Below are 21,460 nucleotides of genomic sequence, written 5' to 3'. Positions count from 1 at the left end.
GTAAAGAAAAAATGGGAAATTGAATGGTATTTAAAAATATGAACAGAATTTCACTTTCAGAAAATTTAGATAGCTCACATTTTTTTTTTTTTCTTTTTTCTTCTGAAAGCAGTTTTTAAAAATTAGATTGCAAGTAGTGTAACATAATCTGTTTCTTATATCTTTAGTTATAGGATTGGACCATTTGAAGTAGAAAGTGCACTTTTGGAACATCCAGCAGTATATGAAGTAGCTGTTGTTAGTAGTCCATGTTCACAGCGAGGAGAGGTAAATATGCAATTTTAATTGCATGTACATTGAAATAAATTGTTCATTGAAATAAATGGTTAATTTAAATAAATTGTTTTTATTTTTAAGCAAATAGATTTTAAATTAATGACATAATCATTAGCTTGTAAACCTGCATTTCTATACTTTTCTAATGCAATGGTGGTTCCCATTCATTTTTTGTCCATGGACTCTTAAATTTTACACTTAGTAGTAATAGTAGTAGCAGTAATAACAAATGACGCAAGAAAGCAAGCTGATAAGCATCAGCCAAAAAAAAAAAAAACCTACACAGTTCACTTATCTATAGCCTCCAAGAATTTGTCTAGTCTTCCTTGAATTTATTTAACACTTCCACACATCTATCCTGCAACCATCCTTCCTCAACTTGAATTTATGCCCACTCGTGTGAAATATCAGCAAGCGGAAGAAAGCCATTACATTCAACTTACTCAATTCATTCAAGACTTTAAATACCTCAATCAGATCTCCCCACAGGTGCCTAGTCTTGAGATGTTGTAATTCGCAGAACTGAAGCCTTTTTTAGGTAAGAGCATCCTTTTTGTTTCCTTCACCAGTCTGGTTGCCCTTCTCTGCACCCATTCCAGCAGATCTACATTCTTCCTAAAGTGAAGCTTCCAGGCCTGCATACAATATTCAAGATGTGGCCTAACCATGACCTTATACAAAGGAATAATCAGCTCCTTATACACCAGGTGCCTCCGTAGCCAGGTGGGAAGGAGCAGCAGTGCGTAGCACACGTTTCTTGATTAGACCAGGGTTCGAGCCCATCACCACCAAATAAGGAGGATGGGAAAGGTCAGGGAATGACCACTGCATATCCCGGAGTAATATGGCCTTAGTTGCTAATGCTCCTAAAAACCAAATAACAAACAAACAAACCTTATACACCGATAAGCCAAAAAATTATGACCACCTACCTAATATCATGTTGGCCCTCCACATGCAGCCAAAAGAGCTTGTACCCGGCTAGGCATGGACACTACAAGATTTCTAAATGTGTCTTGTGGTATCTGGTACCTACACGTAACCAGCAGATCCTTTTAACTCCTGTAAGTTCCATGGTTGAGATACCACAGATCAGAGTTGCTGTTCCAACACAAACCACAGATGCTCGATGGGATTCATGTCTGGGGAATTTGGAGGCTAGGGCAATACCTGGAAGTCTTCCTCATGTTCCACGAACCAGTCTCGAACGATCCGGGTGGTGTGGCATGGTGCATTATCTTGCTGAAAGACAGCACCTCCAGAGAGGAAAACTGTTGCCACGAAAGGGGTGTACCTGGTCAGCAATGATGTTTAGATAGGTGGTAGACATCAGAATGCCTGGCACATGGATGACTGGACTTAGGGTATCCCAGCAGAACATCGGCCAAAGCATGACACTGCCTCCACTGGCTTGTTTTTGTCCCACAGTGCATACAGGCACCATCACTTCCCCAGGTAAACGACACACACACACACACACCTGGCTGTCCACATGGTGCAACAGGAAATGTGATTCATTGGACCAGATGACCTTCTTCCAATTGCTCAAGGTCCAGTTTCAATGCTCTCATTCCCATTGTAGGTGCTGTCACCGGTGAACCATGGTTAGCATGGGCACTCAGAGCGGCCTGCAGCTATGCAGCCCCATATTCAGCAGGGTCTGATGTACTGTGTGTTGTGACACATTACTCCCGTCACCAGCATTCCAATTACCATTGAGATGTGCCACAGTTGCCCTTCTGTTGCCACGTACCATCCGGGCGAGACTTCACTCACTTCGAGCATCGATGAGCCGTGGTCATCCAACACCTCGTCGGCGGTTCGTTGGTCCCCCCGAACCACTTTTGGTAGGTACTAACCACAGCTGATTGTGAGTACCCCACCAGTCGTACTGTTTCAGATATGCTCTGAGCCAGTCATCTGGCCATTACAATTTGGCCTTTGTCAAACTTGCTTAAGTCCGCTGCTTTTCCCATCTGAAGAACAAAAGTAACACTGATTAACAGAGCTCAGTATCAGGTGTTTTTTATACCATGTCCTGATCTGTGCACGCCTGCAGTTGCTTTGATTTGCATAACGACTCACTGGTCATAATGTTTTGGCTCATCATTGTACCTGCTAGCAGAGTTTCTGTATATCATTGACAAAATCCTATGAGCTGTCCTGGCAGCATGTCTGCCCTGCTCAGACAATTTCATTTCTGACCGCACAATTATCCCTGGTCTTTTTCATTCTCCACCACCCTGAGTGTTGTACCACACAGTTAATAAGTTATTCTGGGGTTGCTGCTACTCATATGCAGTACCTTGCATTTGTCAATGTTAAACTTCAGTTGCCATTTCTCAGCCCCATAGACTAAATTTTCCTATATCTTGTTGCAGTAGCCCACTCTGATGACTGCCGTTAGCCACCCTGCCAACCTTTATATCATCTGCAAACTTAGATATTAAGCCTGATATACCTTCATATCATTGAAAAAAAATGAAAACAATAATGGGCCCAGCACTGAACCCTAGGGAACTTGCAAGAGACTAGAATGCTCGACTATCATTTGGAAAAGAAACAAGTTTTATACTTTTAACCTGTTCAAAATCTAGTTTGGACTGATTAATAACTGCTTCACAATTGTTGCAAGCTTTGGTATAGGTAGAAAAAGAAGCTGGAGATTTGGATACAACCCAATTGCGATATGCAACATTTTTATCTTGAACAGCCTTAGCACATTTATTGGAAAACCTAGTTTTAGATAAAGGATGGGATTTTAATGTCGAGTCTGGAATGAAGGATTTCATCCCTATGAGAATAATTTCATTGACATAAATTGAACAAACATTGACATCAGAAGTTTTGAAACAGTAATCTGACCAAAGAAAGATAGAATAGAAATCTTGCAGGTCATCCCATTTTGCATTCTTCTAATGCCAAACAACACAAGGTTGAGAATGTCCATGAGAAAATGACTCCATTAGAGAAGAGATCATCACAAAGTGTCTAGAGGACTACTCAACTTGACCGTGTACTTAGAAGGGTTATTTGTGAGAAAAAGATTGAACATGTTGCCATGGTTATTAGGATTGTCTGGTATTCTGGTAGATAAATGAACAATCTGTGTGAGGTCGTTAGTAATTGCAAAAGCCTCAGCATCTCGACTAGCTGGGTCCATGTGACTATAAAACAGAAGCCAGCTGGAGTTGCGAACATTAAAATCACCAAAGAGCATTAGCTCACTGTTAGGAAAACTGGACTGGAAAAAGTCAAGTTTCAAAGAGTTCTAAATGATTAGTGGAGTTGGGAGAACAATAGTATCAACAGATGAATTTAAAAGAATGTGGTAGAAAGATTTTAAGCCAAAGAAGATCGAAAAGAGGAGATTCCAAATTATTAAGTCTCTGACAGGGAATATCAAAACAGACATATGCACAAGTACCACCTTTGAAGTGAAAGGAATCATACAGTAAATAATTTTGACAACTGAGATTGGCAGTGGCTGAATCAAATGATAATTAGGATTCTGTCAGAATGAATACACGGGGTTTGACAGAGTGTAGTGGAAATCAGCATCATTGAGATTGGAACTGAGACTATGTATATTTGTGAAATGAACAAGGAAGTGTTTGGGAGGTTTAGATCTTTTCTCAAATAAGTTTGTTCTATTAGTTTCACAATTCATGATGTATTCAGTAGTAAGAAAATGTTGTGGGGAGACATGCTGTGTGAAGTAATGAAATTCTTGGATATGGCATACACGTGTCAAGAATGTACCCAGCTCATGGTCTCAACAATGCTCCCTGCATACACATTACTCAGACTGGCTCCAGTCACTATTTGGCAGAGTAGAAGCAGTGAGATTATACACTAGCTGATCCAAAAGCCTCCTAGAGAGTTACCAATAAGTTTGGTCTGGTGGACTGTGTATCAGCCAGCCTGCGAACATCGTTTTAGAGCTGTTTATAAATACAGGCATACCTCGATTAACGAATAGGATGCGTTCCACGAAATTACTTCGTTAAGCGAAACTTCGTTTTCAGAGGTAAAAATACTATGGCCAGAATAGGGATACGTTCCTACGTAAAGAAAATGAAAAGCTTTTTTTCGAACAAAGAAAAGTTTTATTAAATAAACAGTCAACTTACATACAAAGTGAAATCACATTTTAAAATATGAGGTTAAAGTCGATTGTTTATGCTTTTTTTCTCTTTCATTTAACAATTGCCTATACGGAGTTATTGCATTTAACACTGATCGCTTAACTATAACACGTCTTCCTAAGTCAGGATCATTTTCACTAAAAAAATTTAAAACGTTTTCAATATCATTTAAGCACCTTTTTAAATCTTTGGTTGTTAACACTGTTTCGGCAGGAACTTCTTTAACTTCGCATTCATTATCTTTGTCTTCGTTGCTAACAAGGTTTTCTAAATCTTCCACTGAAAAACCATCATCTTCTGCATTCAGTAAATTTCTAACATCCTCTTTATCGACATTTTCGAAACCTATTGATTGAGCCATCTGGATAACTTCATTTCTAATTTCTTCGATGTTATTTTCTTCTTCTAGTACAACTTCTGGCCATATTTTGCGCCAAACTCCATTTAAGCATTTCTTAGTGACTTCTTTCCAAGAACTATCAATGCTTTCTTGCGTTTTTAATGGTGTAGTTTTTCCAAAAAGTTTTAACTGTCATTTCCTCTTTATCCTCTAGTTCAGTTAAATTGCTTAAAGTTCGACGCAGATAATAAGCTTTAAATGATGCTATTACTCCCTGATCCAATGGTTGAATCAGGGAAGTTGTGGTTGCTGGAAGAAACACAACTTTGACAGGAATGCATGTGTCCAACGTGTTAAGATCAGTAGGATGTCCCGGAGCATTGTCTAACAACAAAAGAGCTTTTTCTTCAAAGTTGTTTTTTTTGACAATATGTACTGTTTTACTCCAGGACAAAAGTGGTTAACAAACCAATCAGTAAATAACTCCTTGGTAACCCACGCTTTTCTATTTGCTTTCCATATTACAGGTAAATTCATTTTTATGTTACCTTTTAACGCCCTCGGATTTTCTGAATGGTAAACTAATAACGATTTTAATTTATAATCGCCAGAGCCATTTGATCCAAAGAGTAACGTTAAACGGTCTTTGGCTGCTTTGAACCCAGCAGCTGATTTTTCTTCAATAGAAATGAAGCTTTTTGTTGGTAGCCGTTTCCAGAACAAACCGCTTTCGTCAACATAACACCAAATTTGGTGGAAAATTTTCACGTTTAATTGTTTCCTTTAGTTTTTCTGGAAACTTATTTGCAGCTTCAACATCTGCACTTGCAGTTTCTCCTGTTAATTTTACACTATGAATCCTGGCCCATTTTTTAAATTTCTCGAACCAACCACGAGAAGCCCCAAAGGTTTCCGTAATTTCTTCAGTTTGTTTAGATTTCAGGTGATTAAACAAAAATGGAATATTTTTTTATGTTAAATGGGGCTTGAAATTGCGGACTTCGTTATATCGAGGCTTCGTTATCAGAGGTAACGTTAACCGAGGTATGCCTGTAGTTTCTTCCCTAAAGTTTCAAAAATGAAAAATATACAAACAAAGGCTACCCACACGAGAGGGTATAAATTCAAATTAAGGAAGGATGGTTGTATGATAAATGTGTAGAGATTTGCCTTCAGCCAGTGGTCATTTGTTTGTTAGAAAAAAATTTCGTCTTGTTAAGGAAGTGGGTAGTTTGAATAAATTCAAGGAAGAACTAGACAAATTATTGGAGGGGACAGACAGATGATGTGGAAAGTTATTTTTTTATTAATTTATTTTTTTTTGGCTGATGCTTTTTAAGCTTGCTTTCTTGCATCATATGCCACTACTACTAATAATAAATATATAAATTAGCAATTAATAATTGCTAATTTATATATTTATAAATTTGCATTTAACATTAACTGAACTGAACAGATTAAAATTAATAAATAGCAACTAACATTGATGCTATTGTTCCCCATACATGGGACTAAATAAATTTAATGTGAGTTTATACTTGTATTTTAGCATATGCCAAACATACAATTATTGAAATGGGCTGTAGTTATAAGTTGTATATATTACTGAAGCAGTAAAATAGTATGGCATCCTGAAGAGTTACCATTTCCCATATATCAGGCAATTACCTACTATTATAGTTATAATTAATATGAGAGGTAATATATATACAGTAAGGCCCCACTTTTTGGCATTCCGTTTCTTGGTGTTCCGCTAATATGGCTGTTTTCAATCATATCCGTGTTCATTATGTTCAGCACTTGTTCCGCTTTTTCGGCATTTTTTGGCACGATGCACTTAGCAACCGAGTTCGAGAAGGGCATCATATGCCATTTTTATTGTCTGTTATTCAGTCTGTTTACAGCATATGATAGTGTAAACATGTTATTAGGCTTTTATATGTCGCAAGTGAAAAAAAAAAGGCTATGTTCCACTTTTTTGCGAATTTTGCCTTTCAGCAGGGTCTGGAACCTAACCCACTGTAAGGCGTCTCCGTGGCCAGGTGGGAAGGAGCAACAGTGCGTAGCACACGCTTCTTGATTAGACCGGGGTTCGAGCCCGTCACCACCAAATACGGAGGATGCGGGAAGGTCAGGGAATGACCACCGCATATCCCGGAGCAATATGGCCTTAGTTGCTAATGCTCCTAAAAACCAAATAACAAACAAACAAAACAAACAACCCACTGTATGAGTGGGGTCCTACTGTATAAGTTAATATATTAGTTAATATACATAATGTTAGAGAAAAGGCTTTTGGAATTGGTGTTAAGCATACTAAAATAATTTTGCCACAACTAATAAAAATAAAAAGTTTATTTAAACTTTTTATTTTTATCCTGCCACAGCTATATGGAATGCCTCTAATCATGAGAGATATATCATTAAAAATTAAAAATAAGAGAGATATGAGACATGAGAGATATATCATTAAAAACTAAAAATAAAACTAAAACAAATTAATTAAAGACACTAAAATACAAAGTTAGATTAAAAACACAAAATCAGTCAAACGGAGCAAGTAGTTTTTGAGGCAAAGAGCGCCTTTGTCAACTTACAAAAGCCTATGACAGCAGGTCAGCTATAATACAAAAAGGTGGCCTTGCACATGGATATAGATACCCAGCTGCAGACTGCACTTGACAAAGAAAAGAAGGGAGGGAAGGAGACATTAACTGCCAGACTTAGCATTTTTGTTTGTAGTGTACATTAGGCAAGTTGTTAAGTCACCACCTCGCATCATGTTGAAAAATAATGGCCTCCATAATAAGATGTATGCAGGTTCTAGCATTACAATTGATTTTGGAACCTGCCACAGCTATATGGAGTGCCGCTATTAACTGCATCTATTATTTCATTGTTGGAACGGGGATTATAGTTGAAATGCTGCTCACACCAGTAATACTCAGAGATGGCTGAGCTGTCAAAATCAGCACAACAAATAGCGCCCCCCCCATGCTCATTAATTCTATTGCCCAATCTTGGTTTGGTTTTACCGACATAATACACCTGCAATCTGGGCAAGTAATCCTATATACAACATTTGCAGTATGCAAAAATGGAATACCTGGTTTAACCTTTGATAAAATCAATTGCAATTTCCTACCAAACTGTTTATAGAAAACCTATGTCCAAGGGTCAATATATTAACTTTAAATCTGCACATGCCCCAGGTCCAGGGCCGGCTTTAGAGTAAGGCTGAGTAGGCACTAGCGTAGGGGCACCATGTTTATGGGATGCCCACACTCTGCCCCCTTCTCCCAAAAAACAAAGCCTGCAAGAAAAATTTTTTGTATTTCATGTGTTAACATGTTAAAAACTAATAATATTAAATTCAAAATTAAAACTTTTAGGAATTAGTTTTACATATTTTTAAAGAATATTTCAAAACGGCTTTCTGCCATCTTAATTTGTACCATGAGTTGCAGCGTCATTTATTACTAAATGATGTCATTTATAACTAATTACTAAAGTACTTGTGTTGTTTTTTGATATTGTGCAGCATCTTTACACTTTTCTCATCATCTCCACAAAGGTGGAATGTTTTAAAGCAATATGTTAAAGGGTTAACCTTAAAAGCACATAGTGATAACAGATGGGCCAGTTGTCTGGAAGCACTAAAACCATTGAGGTACCAACTGGAAGAAATAATTAAAGCTTTAGAAAGTTTTTTGAATGTGCAGCAACCAATTTTAACATCAACGATAGCAAAAAATAAATCTGAAGCAAGTGCTTTATTAAAGATTATTACAAATTTTAAATATATTTGTTCATTAATTATTTGGTATGATGTGTTAGACAACATGAATATAACAAGAAATCAGTTTAGATTTGACAAACACAAATTTTCACATTACTAACTCATTGAAGTATCTTCAAGATTACAGAAATGACGACAAGTTTGAAAATATCATAAAATAAGCAGAAAAAATTTCAATCAAATTGGAGATTGAAAGAGATTTCAAAAAAACCAGAACTTGAAGGCGAAAGGCAGTGTTTACATACAAAAGTAATGATGAAACTAAACCTGATGAAAAGAAATTTTTTAAATTAATTTCTTTATTAACATTCTAGACATTCAATATATTTATTAACATTCAATAAATGCTTTAAAGGATCGTTTTGATTTAATGACAAAACATAATAATAATTTCAATATATTATGTAATATAAATAAATGCAAGAAGATGGATAACAGTGAACTTTTAAAAAATTGCATGCTTCTTGTAAATGCTTCTAACAGATGAAAATGAAAAAGATATATCAGAAGAGATTTAGTTCATAAAATAAGATGCTTACAATGTTCTTATCCTTATGAAGAAATATCAACCATGGAAATCTTGAATTTCTTTGTGAAAAAAATTTTTTGTCTTCACTACCTAACTTGTTCATAGCTCTACATATTTTGCTAACGTTATCTGTTTCTGTGGCCAGTGCGAAAGGAATTTTTCAAAGTTAAAATTAATAAAAATCCATTTTGTTTTGTTATTTGTTATTTGGTTTTTTAGGAGCATTAGCAACTAAGGCTATATTGCTCCGTGATATGCGGTGGTCATTCCCTGACCTTTCCGCATCCTCCGTATTTGGTGGTGACGGGCTCGAACCCCGGTCTAATCAAGAAGCGACTGCTGCTCCTTCCCACCTGGCTACGGAGGCGCCCTAAAAATCCATTGAAGGACAACAATGACTCAGTAAAGATTGTATGGATTATCAATGCAATTGGTTGAGCAGATTTGTTAAGAGAGCTTGATTTTGAAGATATGATAATAAATTTTGCAACCATAAAAGCTTGAAAATTTTTGCTTTAAATGTCTAATTGTCAAAAGTTTTAATAAATTTTGTCAAATTTTGTTGACTGTCAAAAAGTTCCGTTTTGCGTACTGTGTGATTTTTCTTTTTTCATTGTAATTAAAAGTTTTTATGAAGATATAATTTACTTTTTGTAAGTAAATAAAATGTAAAATTAATCATTCTAAAAAATTAAAATCTTTGCATCGGCAGGAAGGGGGCACCATCAGCCAGTGTGGCCTATGGGTGCCTATACTCTTGAGCTGGCCCTGCTCAGGGCATTTATACAGTACAGTGAGGGCTGTATTTAATCATGCACGATTGCACTCTAGTGACGCTATAGAAAAAGAGGCTAAGTTTTTCAGAATCAGGACTGACTTATCTAAATGTGGTTATCCCCCCCCCTCGTGTTTTGGATAGATTCCAGATATCTGACAATGAATCTGTCACGTTAATCAAGGTAACAATCTTGTTGCCACTGCCTACATTTCCCCCTATCTAGGTGTGTCTGCATACACCTGCTATGGCGCCTCCATAGCCAGGTGGGCAGGAACAGCAGTGTGTAGCACATGCTTCTTGATTAGACCGGGATTCGAGCCCATGACCACAAATACGGAGGATGTGGAAAGGTCAGGGAATGACCACCACATATCCTTGGAGCAATATGGCCTTAGTTGCTAATGCTCCTAAAAAAAAACAAATAACAATAACAATTGCCAGGTTGTTGCACCAATATGGTTGCATGCAGCTCCCTGGCAGGAAATTGTAATCGGTTTTATCCAAGATTAAACCAGCTATTTCACTTTTGCATACTGCAAATGTTGTATATTGGATTACTTACCCAGATTGTGGGATGTGTTATGTCAGCCAAACTGAATGCAGATTGGGCAATCATGTTGAATGAGCATGGGGGGGGTGCTATTTGTTGTGCTGATTTTGACAGCTCACCATCTCTGAGCATTATTGGTGTGAGTGGCATTTCAACTATAATCCTATTCGAACATTGAAATAATAGATCGAGTTAATAATTCTCACCATCTCTCATGGTTAGAGGCACTCCATATAGCTGTGGTGGGTTCCACTATTAATTATAATGTTGGAACCTGCATACATCTTATTATGTATGCTGTCATTTTATAATGTGATTAGAGATGGTGACCTAACAACTTGCCTAATGCACATCGCAAACAACAATGCTGAGTCTGGCAGTTAATGTCCTCTTCCATTATTCCTTCCCTCCCTTCTTTCTTTTCTTTTCTTTTCTTCATCAAGCATGGTCCACAGCTTGCTATCTGTATGCATGCATAAGACTACCTTTCTGCATTATAGTTGACCTCTCATAGACTTCAGTAAGTTGATAAAGAGGCCCTTTGCCTGAAAAACTACTTGCTCCATTTGATTGGTTTTGGTGTTTTTAATCTGATTATGGATTTTAATGTCTTTAATTTGATTTAGTTTTATTTTTAACACAGTCATTAATTGTTTATTTTTGTTTCAATAAACTTTTTATTTTTATCAGTTGCCAGTTGAGGCAATATTATTTTAGTATACATAAGATAATATAATTTTCATAATCTTTGCTTTTAACCTTAATGGCTGATATATAGTTTAAAACATACATTTTCCAATCAACGTACCTATATTTACCTTAAAATTTTGGACAATATTTTATTGCTTTAGAGGTTGACTTATACACCACAATACATGATATATATCTGGTGTATGTTATCATATATAATGACTACTGCCTATCAGTGAAGTACTATGCATAAGTGAACATATGAAACTAAATTTTAACTAAAATAAATCTAAATAAATGTAACGTTCTGTTTTGTTTTGATTATGCATGCACACACCTTGTATTTAATCAGAGTTTTATTTTCAGGTTGTAAAAGCATTTGTAGTGTTGCGACAAGAATATTTAAATCATGACAAAGATGCTCTCGTAAAGGAACTTCAAAATCATGTGAAATCTGTTACTGCTCCATACAAGTATCCACGAAAGGTAAATCTTTTAATTCCTGAAGAGGAATTAAAATTTGTATGAGTGAAAGATTAGACTAGACTAATTTTGATTAGACTAATTTTCCATGTTCTATACTTAAACAATATGATTCGGTGCCATTTCTATTTTGAAGATGGTAATTTAGGATATGCTACTTGCAAGAAATTGCTGCTAAGAAATGAAAAACTTTTTATCCTTTTCCATCTTTTTAATAATTTTCCTTTTTTAATACTTAATATGCCTTCCATTTTTAAAATGCACTTAATGTGATACAAAATAAATTACTGTTTACACTTACATTACAGGCTTTAAGAATATAAAATAATTTTGAATTCTGTTCTGAATCACAATCCTTAGCTGAGTTATTGCTCTTAAAGAGTACTCAAAATATTGCACACTTGTCCTGCATTATAGTTAACAATTTTCTTCTTTCCGACTAGTGTACTAACTGGAGTAACTTAGCAGTGCATAAAATAAAGTTAGATATTTCCTGTACAGTTGAGCCACTCACTGTTATATCATAGAAATAGAGCTTAATAAAAAATATTACTCTTATAAATAGTTTGATAAGAAATAGAGTAATGTTGTATGTTGGATAAATGAACTTTACCCAATATACCACATGCAGATTTTTCTCAATATACATGATAAAATCCAAATGTAGATGTTTAGGTAATATTACTAAAGTCATGTCAAAGATAGACAAGCATGTATTTTAATATGAGAGGGATTAAAAACAAGTGCACATAAAGTGATTTAGAGTGGAGACGCCATCTTTTTTGACCCCTTCTCATCTTCATCATTATCCTAAAATAATTTTTCTGCCACTTTCACATAAGGATAGTAAAATCACAGCTTTGCCATTAAATTTAGAATTTTTTATGAATTTCCTTCTTCAACTCTAAATGAATTGGCAATCAGGTGCTACTTCTACATGAAACAATATGCTGCATATCACAGAGTATAAGTGTTCATCTTGATTAGATATATTGTAAGATTAAAGTGTGTGTGAGAGAGTGAGTGAGAAAAAATAAATTTGATTTAACAGTGTCTTTCACTAAGATACCAGATAAATATAATGAAAATAAATGCTTTGTGTACTGTATGTAAATGTGATTTTTCAGTTTCAAGTAGCAGGAAACATAATGTAGCGAGATATTTGCAAGCAAATAAGCATAAGAACGATGTGCAGTGTTGTAAAAAGAAATACAAAAAAATAGGCATAGCATTTTAAAGCAAAAATGATAGTGTTCAGTTCTGTATTTAAAAAAAAAAAAAAAAAAAAAACATTTTATATTTATAATAATATATATATATAAGTTCTGGAATCCAACCTTCTCCCTCCTGTATCTCTCCATTTTCCTTATATTTCAATCTGGTACCTGTTATTCTTCCAATGTACCCATTGGGCTATTTAATGCATAATAGCTATACTAACCAGGAAAAAATTTGAATAAAAAAAAATCTGTATTCCCAATGGTATTATAATATTCTAAAAGAGAAATCTGTCATTAATCAAAAAACAAAAAAAAAAAGAATAATAATTTGTTTTATGATTAAAATTTTATTTTTACAGTGCTCAGGTTAGTTATACTAACCAGAGAAAAAAAATTTCAATGAAAAATTCTCTATTCACAGCCATGTTTCTCCAATTTTCTAAAAATGGAGTTATGTGATAAATAAAAGTCTCCACTTAGGTTAAAATTTAAAAAATATATACATAAAAATTTATTTTAGGATTAAGATATTTATATCATTTATCTAGGGGAAAAAAATTTAAATCTTTTTTGATATCCTCATTATGAAATACTCATTTAGGACATATAATTAGTTGGTGATATTATGATTTATTTCCATTTTTTTAATTCATAGCTGCCGCTGCAGTTTAAATATACAGTAATTATTTATACTTATAGCGTTCTAGAACAAAAAAAAAAAAAATCAGTGAGAAATGATACAAAGCAGTGTTATAGTCCTTAAAACTTAAGTGTGTGTGCAAAAATTTTAAATTTAATTCAATAGCAATTTAGCAAAATTTATATTTTCACTATCAAAATTATTTTTTAATTTTATAATGGGATCATGAAAAAAATTAACAAACCATTATAAAATGCTAAATACTGCAGATGTTAAAGTTAAAATGGCATTATGAATTGATATGAATGTTTTTAAGTTTTTTTTTTTTTTTTTAATTATTTTAGCTATTGGGACTACGGTATGATAATTTAGAGTTAAGGTGAGCATAGAATTGCTGACTAGAAAAAAAAAATCAATGAGATATACTGATATGCAGTCATTATAAATCTGCTACAATTCACCCATTATGACCACTTATGTTAACAAAGTTACTTTAAAAACACTGCTGCAATATAGTTGCATTAATTGGTAAAAATATTGTGTATTATCAGTGAAATTTAATATCAAGTCCAAAGCCCAGATGGAAAAAAACAACAAAAACCAATATCTTGCTTATTTTTTGTAAAAATTACAGTCTCCAGGTTTCTAAAGCTAGATATTGTATGTATATAACTCCCAGGTTGGCAGTTATACACATACAGAGTAATTTTGCAAAAGTTACTGCATTCAGTTTGAATGCAGAGTAAGTGTTCCATAGTTAATAATTCATTTTATTGGGTAATATGTGACTGCTTGTATTTCCAATAAAATATAATTTATCTTACCATATCTCTAATTTGCCCACTCTGTGGATGTACTATCTGAATGTTTCTCCATTTACATTAGTGTATTAAGGTAACATTCGTTTTTGAAAGAAATTATAATTTTTTTCTTTTATTTAGATTGAATTTGTGAAACAGCTGCCTAAAACTATGAATGGAAAGATTGGAAGAGTTGAACTAAGGAAACAAGAGTGGGGAAGAGCTTAATGTCAGTTTTTTTTTTGTTTTTTTTTTGCAAAATTAATTTTTAGTGAATTTGATATACATTCTTCTCTAAATTTTCCTTTCTTATGAATCCATATAGTCAAAACCTTATGCTCTGTGCTTTTTGTTAGAAATGATTACATAGGACACGTTTAAGTTTTGACAAAGTTAAGCAAAATTATTTATTCTCTACAGTAAATTTTAAGTCATAAACTTACACAAGTTCATGTCATGTCATCATCATCATTAATCTTCAATTCGGAAATGGGTTTTAAAAATTTCCTAATCCTAACCTAACCTAATCCACATTTTATAATATATCTGTAAATCTCCAGGTATTGTGTACAGTTAACCCTTTGTGGTCCAGCCTTATTTCTGATATCTTCTCATTCTGGTCCAGCTCGAAAACAGAAAAAAATTAATACTGAATATAAACTCTTCAAAAATTATTTATTTTTGAGTTTACATGAGTTATTTTTAAAAATGATTGATGAAACAATAAAAACGTTTTAGACATTTTAAATATTTTATTTATATGATTTTAGTGTGTGGTATTTCTTAAAACATTTACCAGGATGCAATCCTGGTTTTCTGGAACATGCCTCACAATACTAAACTGTTTCTTTTCTTTCACCTTCTTCCTTTATAGAAGTTTTCCCCATTAGTTACTAGTCCCAACCAATTTGATGTGAATGTATTTCACATAAACAATTTTACGATTCCTAAAATTTTTTATGTAAAGTATGAATTGAAGGCAGCTCAATAATCACACCAGAAGAGCAGGAAATCAAGCTATTAATTGGAAAAACAGAAAGGCATGATGCAACATTGGACTACAAAGGGTTAATGAACATATGTACTTCTCATTTTTTTTCTCATTTCTTTCTCAATTTTAGATTAATTCCTTGATCACTAGTTACACATTCACTTAACAAAAGACTTAAATATTAGCTAAAGAATTGCAATAAACACAAACATATGGAAATTTTAATGCCATATCAATAAAATTGAACTGCAGTGCTTGGCTATGATATTGGATTTCATAGCATGTATACTGCTCTTAGTAAAGTAAAACAAATAGGTCTTAAACGGTTCCTGTTTTGCATTATATCAAAGTGTAATGTAAAAACAAGGATGGCTAATTAAAATGAAGCATAGTGACTTCCATTCCAAAAGTTACTATCAGATAAGTTTTTGTTTACTGTTATGTATGTCATATTATATAATTAAATTATGTATCTTCCACTATGAAATATTTCAGTAAAAATGAATGATTTGTTATTTAAAACAGATAACTTTTTTCTTTTTCTTTTTTTTTCTTTTCTTTTCTTTTTTTCTTTTTTTTTTTTTGAGTGTAGAAAGTTTTGTAACATATCTTGATTTTATGAAATAGTCCTGTAATTATTATTATTTTTTTTTTCAATGCATAATGAAAATTTAATTATGTAAATACAATAAACTGATTATTATTGAAGAGTAAACTTCTGTGAAATTAAGAAAATTCACCTGTCTTTGTACATAAATGATTATGGCCTGTTAAAAATAAATATTATGTTTTTAAACATTGTGATTTTTAAATTATATTTCTTTATTTTAGGAATAAGGGGAAAGTGGGAAGGAGTGCGGTTACTTCCACCTGGAATTTCAAATATTCTAAAATAACATTGTTGTTAACCCTATTAAAAGTATATTAAAAACAGTTTCCAGTGCATGAAACAAACTTTAACAAACTTGTTTCTTGGGCATTTCAAGATATTACTGGTAATTTTTCATTGCCCTGCACCTTTGCGGAAATTTTCTGCCAGTTTATTTTCCTTACCTTAATTTAGAAGGGTGGTAATAAAAGAAATGATATTCTGTTCTCAAGAGTTGAGATATATGTCACATCTTTAGAAGCTGCAAATGCTGCTTGAAGGTAAACGATACATGAATAAGGTAAACGATACATGAATAAGGTAAACGATACATTTTAAATGAATTTTAAAAGTAAGTGTGAGCACACATTCTGCAGGGTTTTTTTTGTTTTTTTTTCCCTTTCTAAAGTTCTTTTATAAAAAATACACTCAGAGTTTAGTTTTTCTTTCATGCTCCTGCAGAAGGATATTTTACAATCAACTATAATTTCTGTTTTGGTTTTCGTTTAATCATGTGCAGTTCATTTCACATATTGAAATGACATTTGATCTGAACAGATTTTGTAGATAATAGCTACAATTAAATTGTGCTACTTTGGAGGTTTAGAAAAGAACAGATAATTGAACAGTACTGAAATTTTCAATAAATGAAATCTAGGCCATGTCAAACCTGCCTTTAAAAAAATCAGCTCAAGAATAAAAATCATTATACTCAGCCAGCATGGAAATCAAATGAATGTAGCATATGGCACGAGGATGATGTGGAGGGGGGTTTTTAAAGCAAGTACAAAAATAGCAGCCAACTAAAGTCAGTATGGAACTTGATCTGGAAAATTATATATTGCTAATAAAGCTATTTTTCACAACAGCAGAATGCCATAGTTGCATTTGTGAATATATCTGCTTAAGAGAAATGAGAAAGGGACCTTTTTTGTCAAATGGGTTGTGCAAAATAAGAAAGTTTGGAAAAACTTTTTCTCATGGTAAAGGAGAACCTTTACCATGTTGTGAAGGCTATTTGAAGAGATGTTGTTATAATCACAGCTGCACCAGGAGCTCAGTTTTATATGTTAGTACATTTTATATGTTATAAGAAGTTTCATTGCATTGTATCACATCTGATGCTGTTGTTGTTGTTATTTGGTTTTTAGGAGCATTAGCAACTAAGGCCATATTGCTCCGGGAATATGCGGTGGGCATTCCCTGACCTTTCCGCATCCTCCATATTTGGTGGTCACGGGCTCGAACCCCGGTCTAATCAAGAAGCAGCATGTGCTGTGCACTGCTGCTCCTACCCACCTGGCTACGGAGGTGCCACATCTGATGCATTGAAGTCTATATAAAATCCATGAGATGCAACAAATAACACTAGCTGACCTACGAAAATTAATCACATCTGTTTTCGCAGTTCTGTAGAAAAGATAAATAAAATGTGCCTTTAGAATATTCTAAGAATGATGAACATAAGGTGATATGGCTGTATTTACCTATACTCAGTGACTCCTCACCATATCCATTTGGATATGGTGAGGAGTCACTTCTGCTTATGGATTTGCAGCTTATTTTATCATTGGACAATGGTTTTCTGACATACAACTGTTTTTGAGGAGGATGGATCATCAGCTGACATTTGCCTTCTTAATTATACGATTTTTTCACAATTTTCACCAGTTACTCAATCTTTCCTCTCAATTTTCTGAATATGTGGCCACCCTGCACATGCACACTGACTTCATTCATGTGACTTTTGGGTTGTGTGGCCATTTAAAGGATTAATGTCAGGAAACCATTCAAAATCTGGATGATTTTTGATGGTCATCATCCTCACAAAGCCTATTGTCAACTTTTCACTAGTTATACTTTAAGCAATAATCAGTATTGCACCTTCAGCACATTTCAGATAAAATGGTGGCTGTTGCATTATGCAATTTAACTGAACAAGATATCGTGCGTGGTCTGTCTGGAATAAATGCAATGCCTGCATTTACTGGACTCTACCATATGAACTGGTACACCATGACCAAAGTAGTCGAAGTGCTAACACTTCCAGTGAAACATATGCTGGGTTCTTAATTTTTTGCTATGTTATATTAAATCTTATTACTTTTCTTATTAGACTTGGCCATAGTCTTTTTATCTTGATGTTGGTTCCCCCTTCTCCTAACACCATTAAATCTGTTATCAGGATATTCATTCAGAATTTAAAACTCCCCAATTACCTATCTCCAAAGTACCACAGTTTACTCAGATTTAAATTAAATAAAATTATTCACTCCACTCCATACTTATTTTGCAATTAATTTTAAGTGGTTCATTAGATCTCAAAAGTAGAAATTCTTAAGTCATTCATACCAACAGGCACAATCAGTATATTAAATATTACATTAATTCTCACATTTCAGATCCCATGATGGGTATATGGGTACCCATTCTTCTTTCAATGTCTAGAAAGTGACTCGTCTCTTCTAGCTTTGCTAACAAAACTGGTTTTGTTCAGTGGATAGCAAACACTACTCTTACATCAGTGTGAAAAAGAGCTGAGTTCAACTACCATTGCAAACCAAAGCTAAGAAATATTTCTTGCCGGCACAGGAGGAACTTCTTTTTTCACATCACAGCCATATGAGTTTGGCAGCTGTGTGGTTAATTTTTGGCTTAACATATCTGCTAAGCCAATTTTTGATGCTGTGAAACTAACAAAATCAGTTTCTGGGAGTACAGAGGGTTTCATAGCATGAAACCTTCAATACATTCTGTAAGTTTATACACAATTTATAGACACCATATATATTGACACCTCATGACTTTCCTCTGCACATATTCCAAACAAAAAATCCAAACCCTAACCCAATCCATATTACATTTCATGCATATTGCACTCTCTAATGGCTCTCATAAAAAATTTTTTTTACTTCTTCAAAAAATTTATCTTAACTTTTTAATCCTAATTTTATAAATATCCCAGAAGTGTTTTTCAAAACACACAAAACTGAAAATTCTGTAATTCAATATATGTGTTGCTGAAAATATTTAAAAAAAAAAAAAATATATATATATATTATACTCAAATCAGTTTATATTCACACTGATGTAGTATACACTGATTTGCATATATTTATGACAAGTTTTATTTATTTTTTTAAATTCAGAATCTACAAGTTTTGGTGCTCAGTCAATTGGTATGAGATGCTGGTTTCATAATTTTTTCTTTGAAACTTCAGTTTCTCATCCTGAAATACATAAAATAACATGGAATATGTGAAATTTATAGTCACTATATACTGATGCCCCTTGGCCTTAGTTGCCTCTTCACGAACTCTAATAACTTCACAATCTTTAATAACAACTCATTTAACCAAATATTACTTATAAGAGAAATTGCAGCCAGAAAAATTTTAAATGTATCTAAATCCCTTCTCCAAAAAATATTCAGACAAAAAGCAGTGTTTAAAATGGATTTTTATTGAAAGAATTAAAAGTATGTAAATCCACTTTGATCATTATTCAGTGATCTAAATCATAGCAGGAATTCTTTGTGAAAGACTTTCAAACAGTTCATGGTGACAGCCACTTGGAATTTGGTGTCATTCCTCTTTCAGTAGTTATCACCATAGCAGTCAGTATGGAACACACATCTGCTATTCTCGTTTGTCTTAAAATAATTCTGCGAAATTTACATGAGGCCTCTGGATTGGCAATTTTCCAGATCCAGGAATGGAACAAGAATGGGCTGGTCGTGGTCAAGAAAAGTTGTCTGTCTGTGTAGGGAAGAAATCATAAATTCTGAGCCCCAACCCCTGCCAGACTTGTGAACAGCTCTACATTATTTTTAATAACCATACAAAACCACCCATTTTGCTCCCCTGAGCCTTTTCCTCTCCCCAGCAGCAAACCTGGTGTTTGGTAGTTTTACCATGTCCTGTTCTGTGCCAAGCAATACTCAATCACAGTACCTAACAGTCTTGCTCATGTTATATAAATTATTATGACTTTGTTGTTGACATGTTTACACTAATGTAAGAGTAGTGATGCTATCCACTGAACAATAATGGTTTATTGTTACATTCTAAATTTTACTGAAAGAAGAATGGATACCCAACACTGCATCTGAAATAGAACATTTTATAAAAATTGAGAGTTTGGAGTGGTACAGTAAAAACCTTTATTGGCTCTGAGATGAAATCTTTGTCTATGCACTGCAGACAATTAAAAATAATTAAAAAACTGCATACATTTCTGATTAAAGAGGCCTGTGCACTCTGGATTCATTATTATTATTAAATTACAGTTGCTCAGAGCGAAACGGATACAAAAATATAGATTGCCACAAGTTTAATAATAGGAAATATACATATATTAGATTAGATACATACAAATAAAAGCTTTCGGTTGTTTAATCAACCTTCTTCAGTTAAACTGACAGTTAAAATGCATACATTTCTAATTAAATTGAGAATATTCTGTTTAATTACTACTAAGTAGGTTTAGTAAAGACTATCATGTGAAGTATTTAATTAATTTAATGGAAAAAAGAGGGCCAATTATGAAAGTAGACCCAAACAGTCCTAATAATCAAATAAATCGGCTATGTAGTAGTAATGGCAAATAAGTGATGCAAGAAAAGAAGCTTATATAGCATCAGCCAAAAATACTACACGGCACCCATCTGTACCCTCCAAGAATTTTAGTTCTCTCTTGAATTTATTCAACCCATCCACTTCCACAGCAACAGATGGAAGCCTGTTCCAACAAACAACCAATTGCTGAGTGAAGGCAAACTTCCACACATCTGTCCTGCAACCAGTCTTCCTCAACTTGAATTTCTGCCTCCTCATGTGTAATTTCAGCAATTTCATTGACATTCAGTTTATTTAAAGCTTTAAACACCTCAATCAGATTTCCTTGCAATGCCTAGTCTCCAGATGTTGCAATTTGCAGAACTGAAGCCTTTCTAGGTAAGAGCACCATTTTGTTCCCTTCACCAATCTGGTTACCCTTCTCTGCACCTCTTCCAGCAGATCTACATCCTTCCTAAAGTCCTCCAGATGGAAGCCTATGATAGATATAAGTTGGTCTGTAACCAAGTCACAAAGGAGATTAGGCAGGCAAAGGCAGACTACGAAAAATCCTTGGCAAAGGATGCAAAGAAAAACAGAAAAGAGTTCTTTACATATTTAAACTCAAGAAGGAAAGGGATGAATCAGATTGGTCCACTGGATATTGATGGTTCAACAGTTGAGGATCCTGCTCAGGTGGCTAACAATTTAAACAAGTATTTTGCATCTACATTCACGCATGAGGAGTTATTCAGGAAGGAGAATGATGTAGGTAAAGTAAACATTGGCAGT

The 21,460-nt window shown here is 34.0% G+C and overlaps 1 protein-coding gene across 1 annotated transcript in view; it reads left to right on the top strand.

Moving 5' to 3' along the window:
* The window catches only part of LOC150076435 (acyl-coenzyme A synthetase ACSM3, mitochondrial-like), a 183,497-nt gene extending 169,010 nt beyond the window's left edge, over positions 1 to 14,487 (top strand). The window contains exons 14-16 of the mRNA XM_090388160.1: positions 168 to 267; positions 11,477 to 11,596; positions 14,395 to 14,487. Of these exons, the coding sequence (XP_090244286.1) occupies positions 168 to 267; positions 11,477 to 11,596; positions 14,395 to 14,481 (307 nt within the window). The 3' untranslated portion in view covers positions 14,482 to 14,487. The remainder of the gene's footprint in view (positions 1 to 167; positions 268 to 11,476; positions 11,597 to 14,394) is intronic.
* The last annotated feature ends 6,973 nt before the right edge of the window (positions 14,488 to 21,460 follow it).

Source organism: Mastigoproctus giganteus, chromosome 13, assembly GCF_048544385.1.
Source record: "Mastigoproctus giganteus isolate SK-2022 chromosome 13, ASM4854438v1, whole genome shotgun sequence".
In the NCBI taxonomy this organism is placed as follows: Eukaryota; Metazoa; Arthropoda; class Arachnida; order Uropygi; family Thelyphonidae; genus Mastigoproctus; species Mastigoproctus giganteus.
The sequence above is the reverse complement of the archived record's forward strand: the minus strand, read 5'-3'. Positions and strand labels throughout refer to the sequence as shown.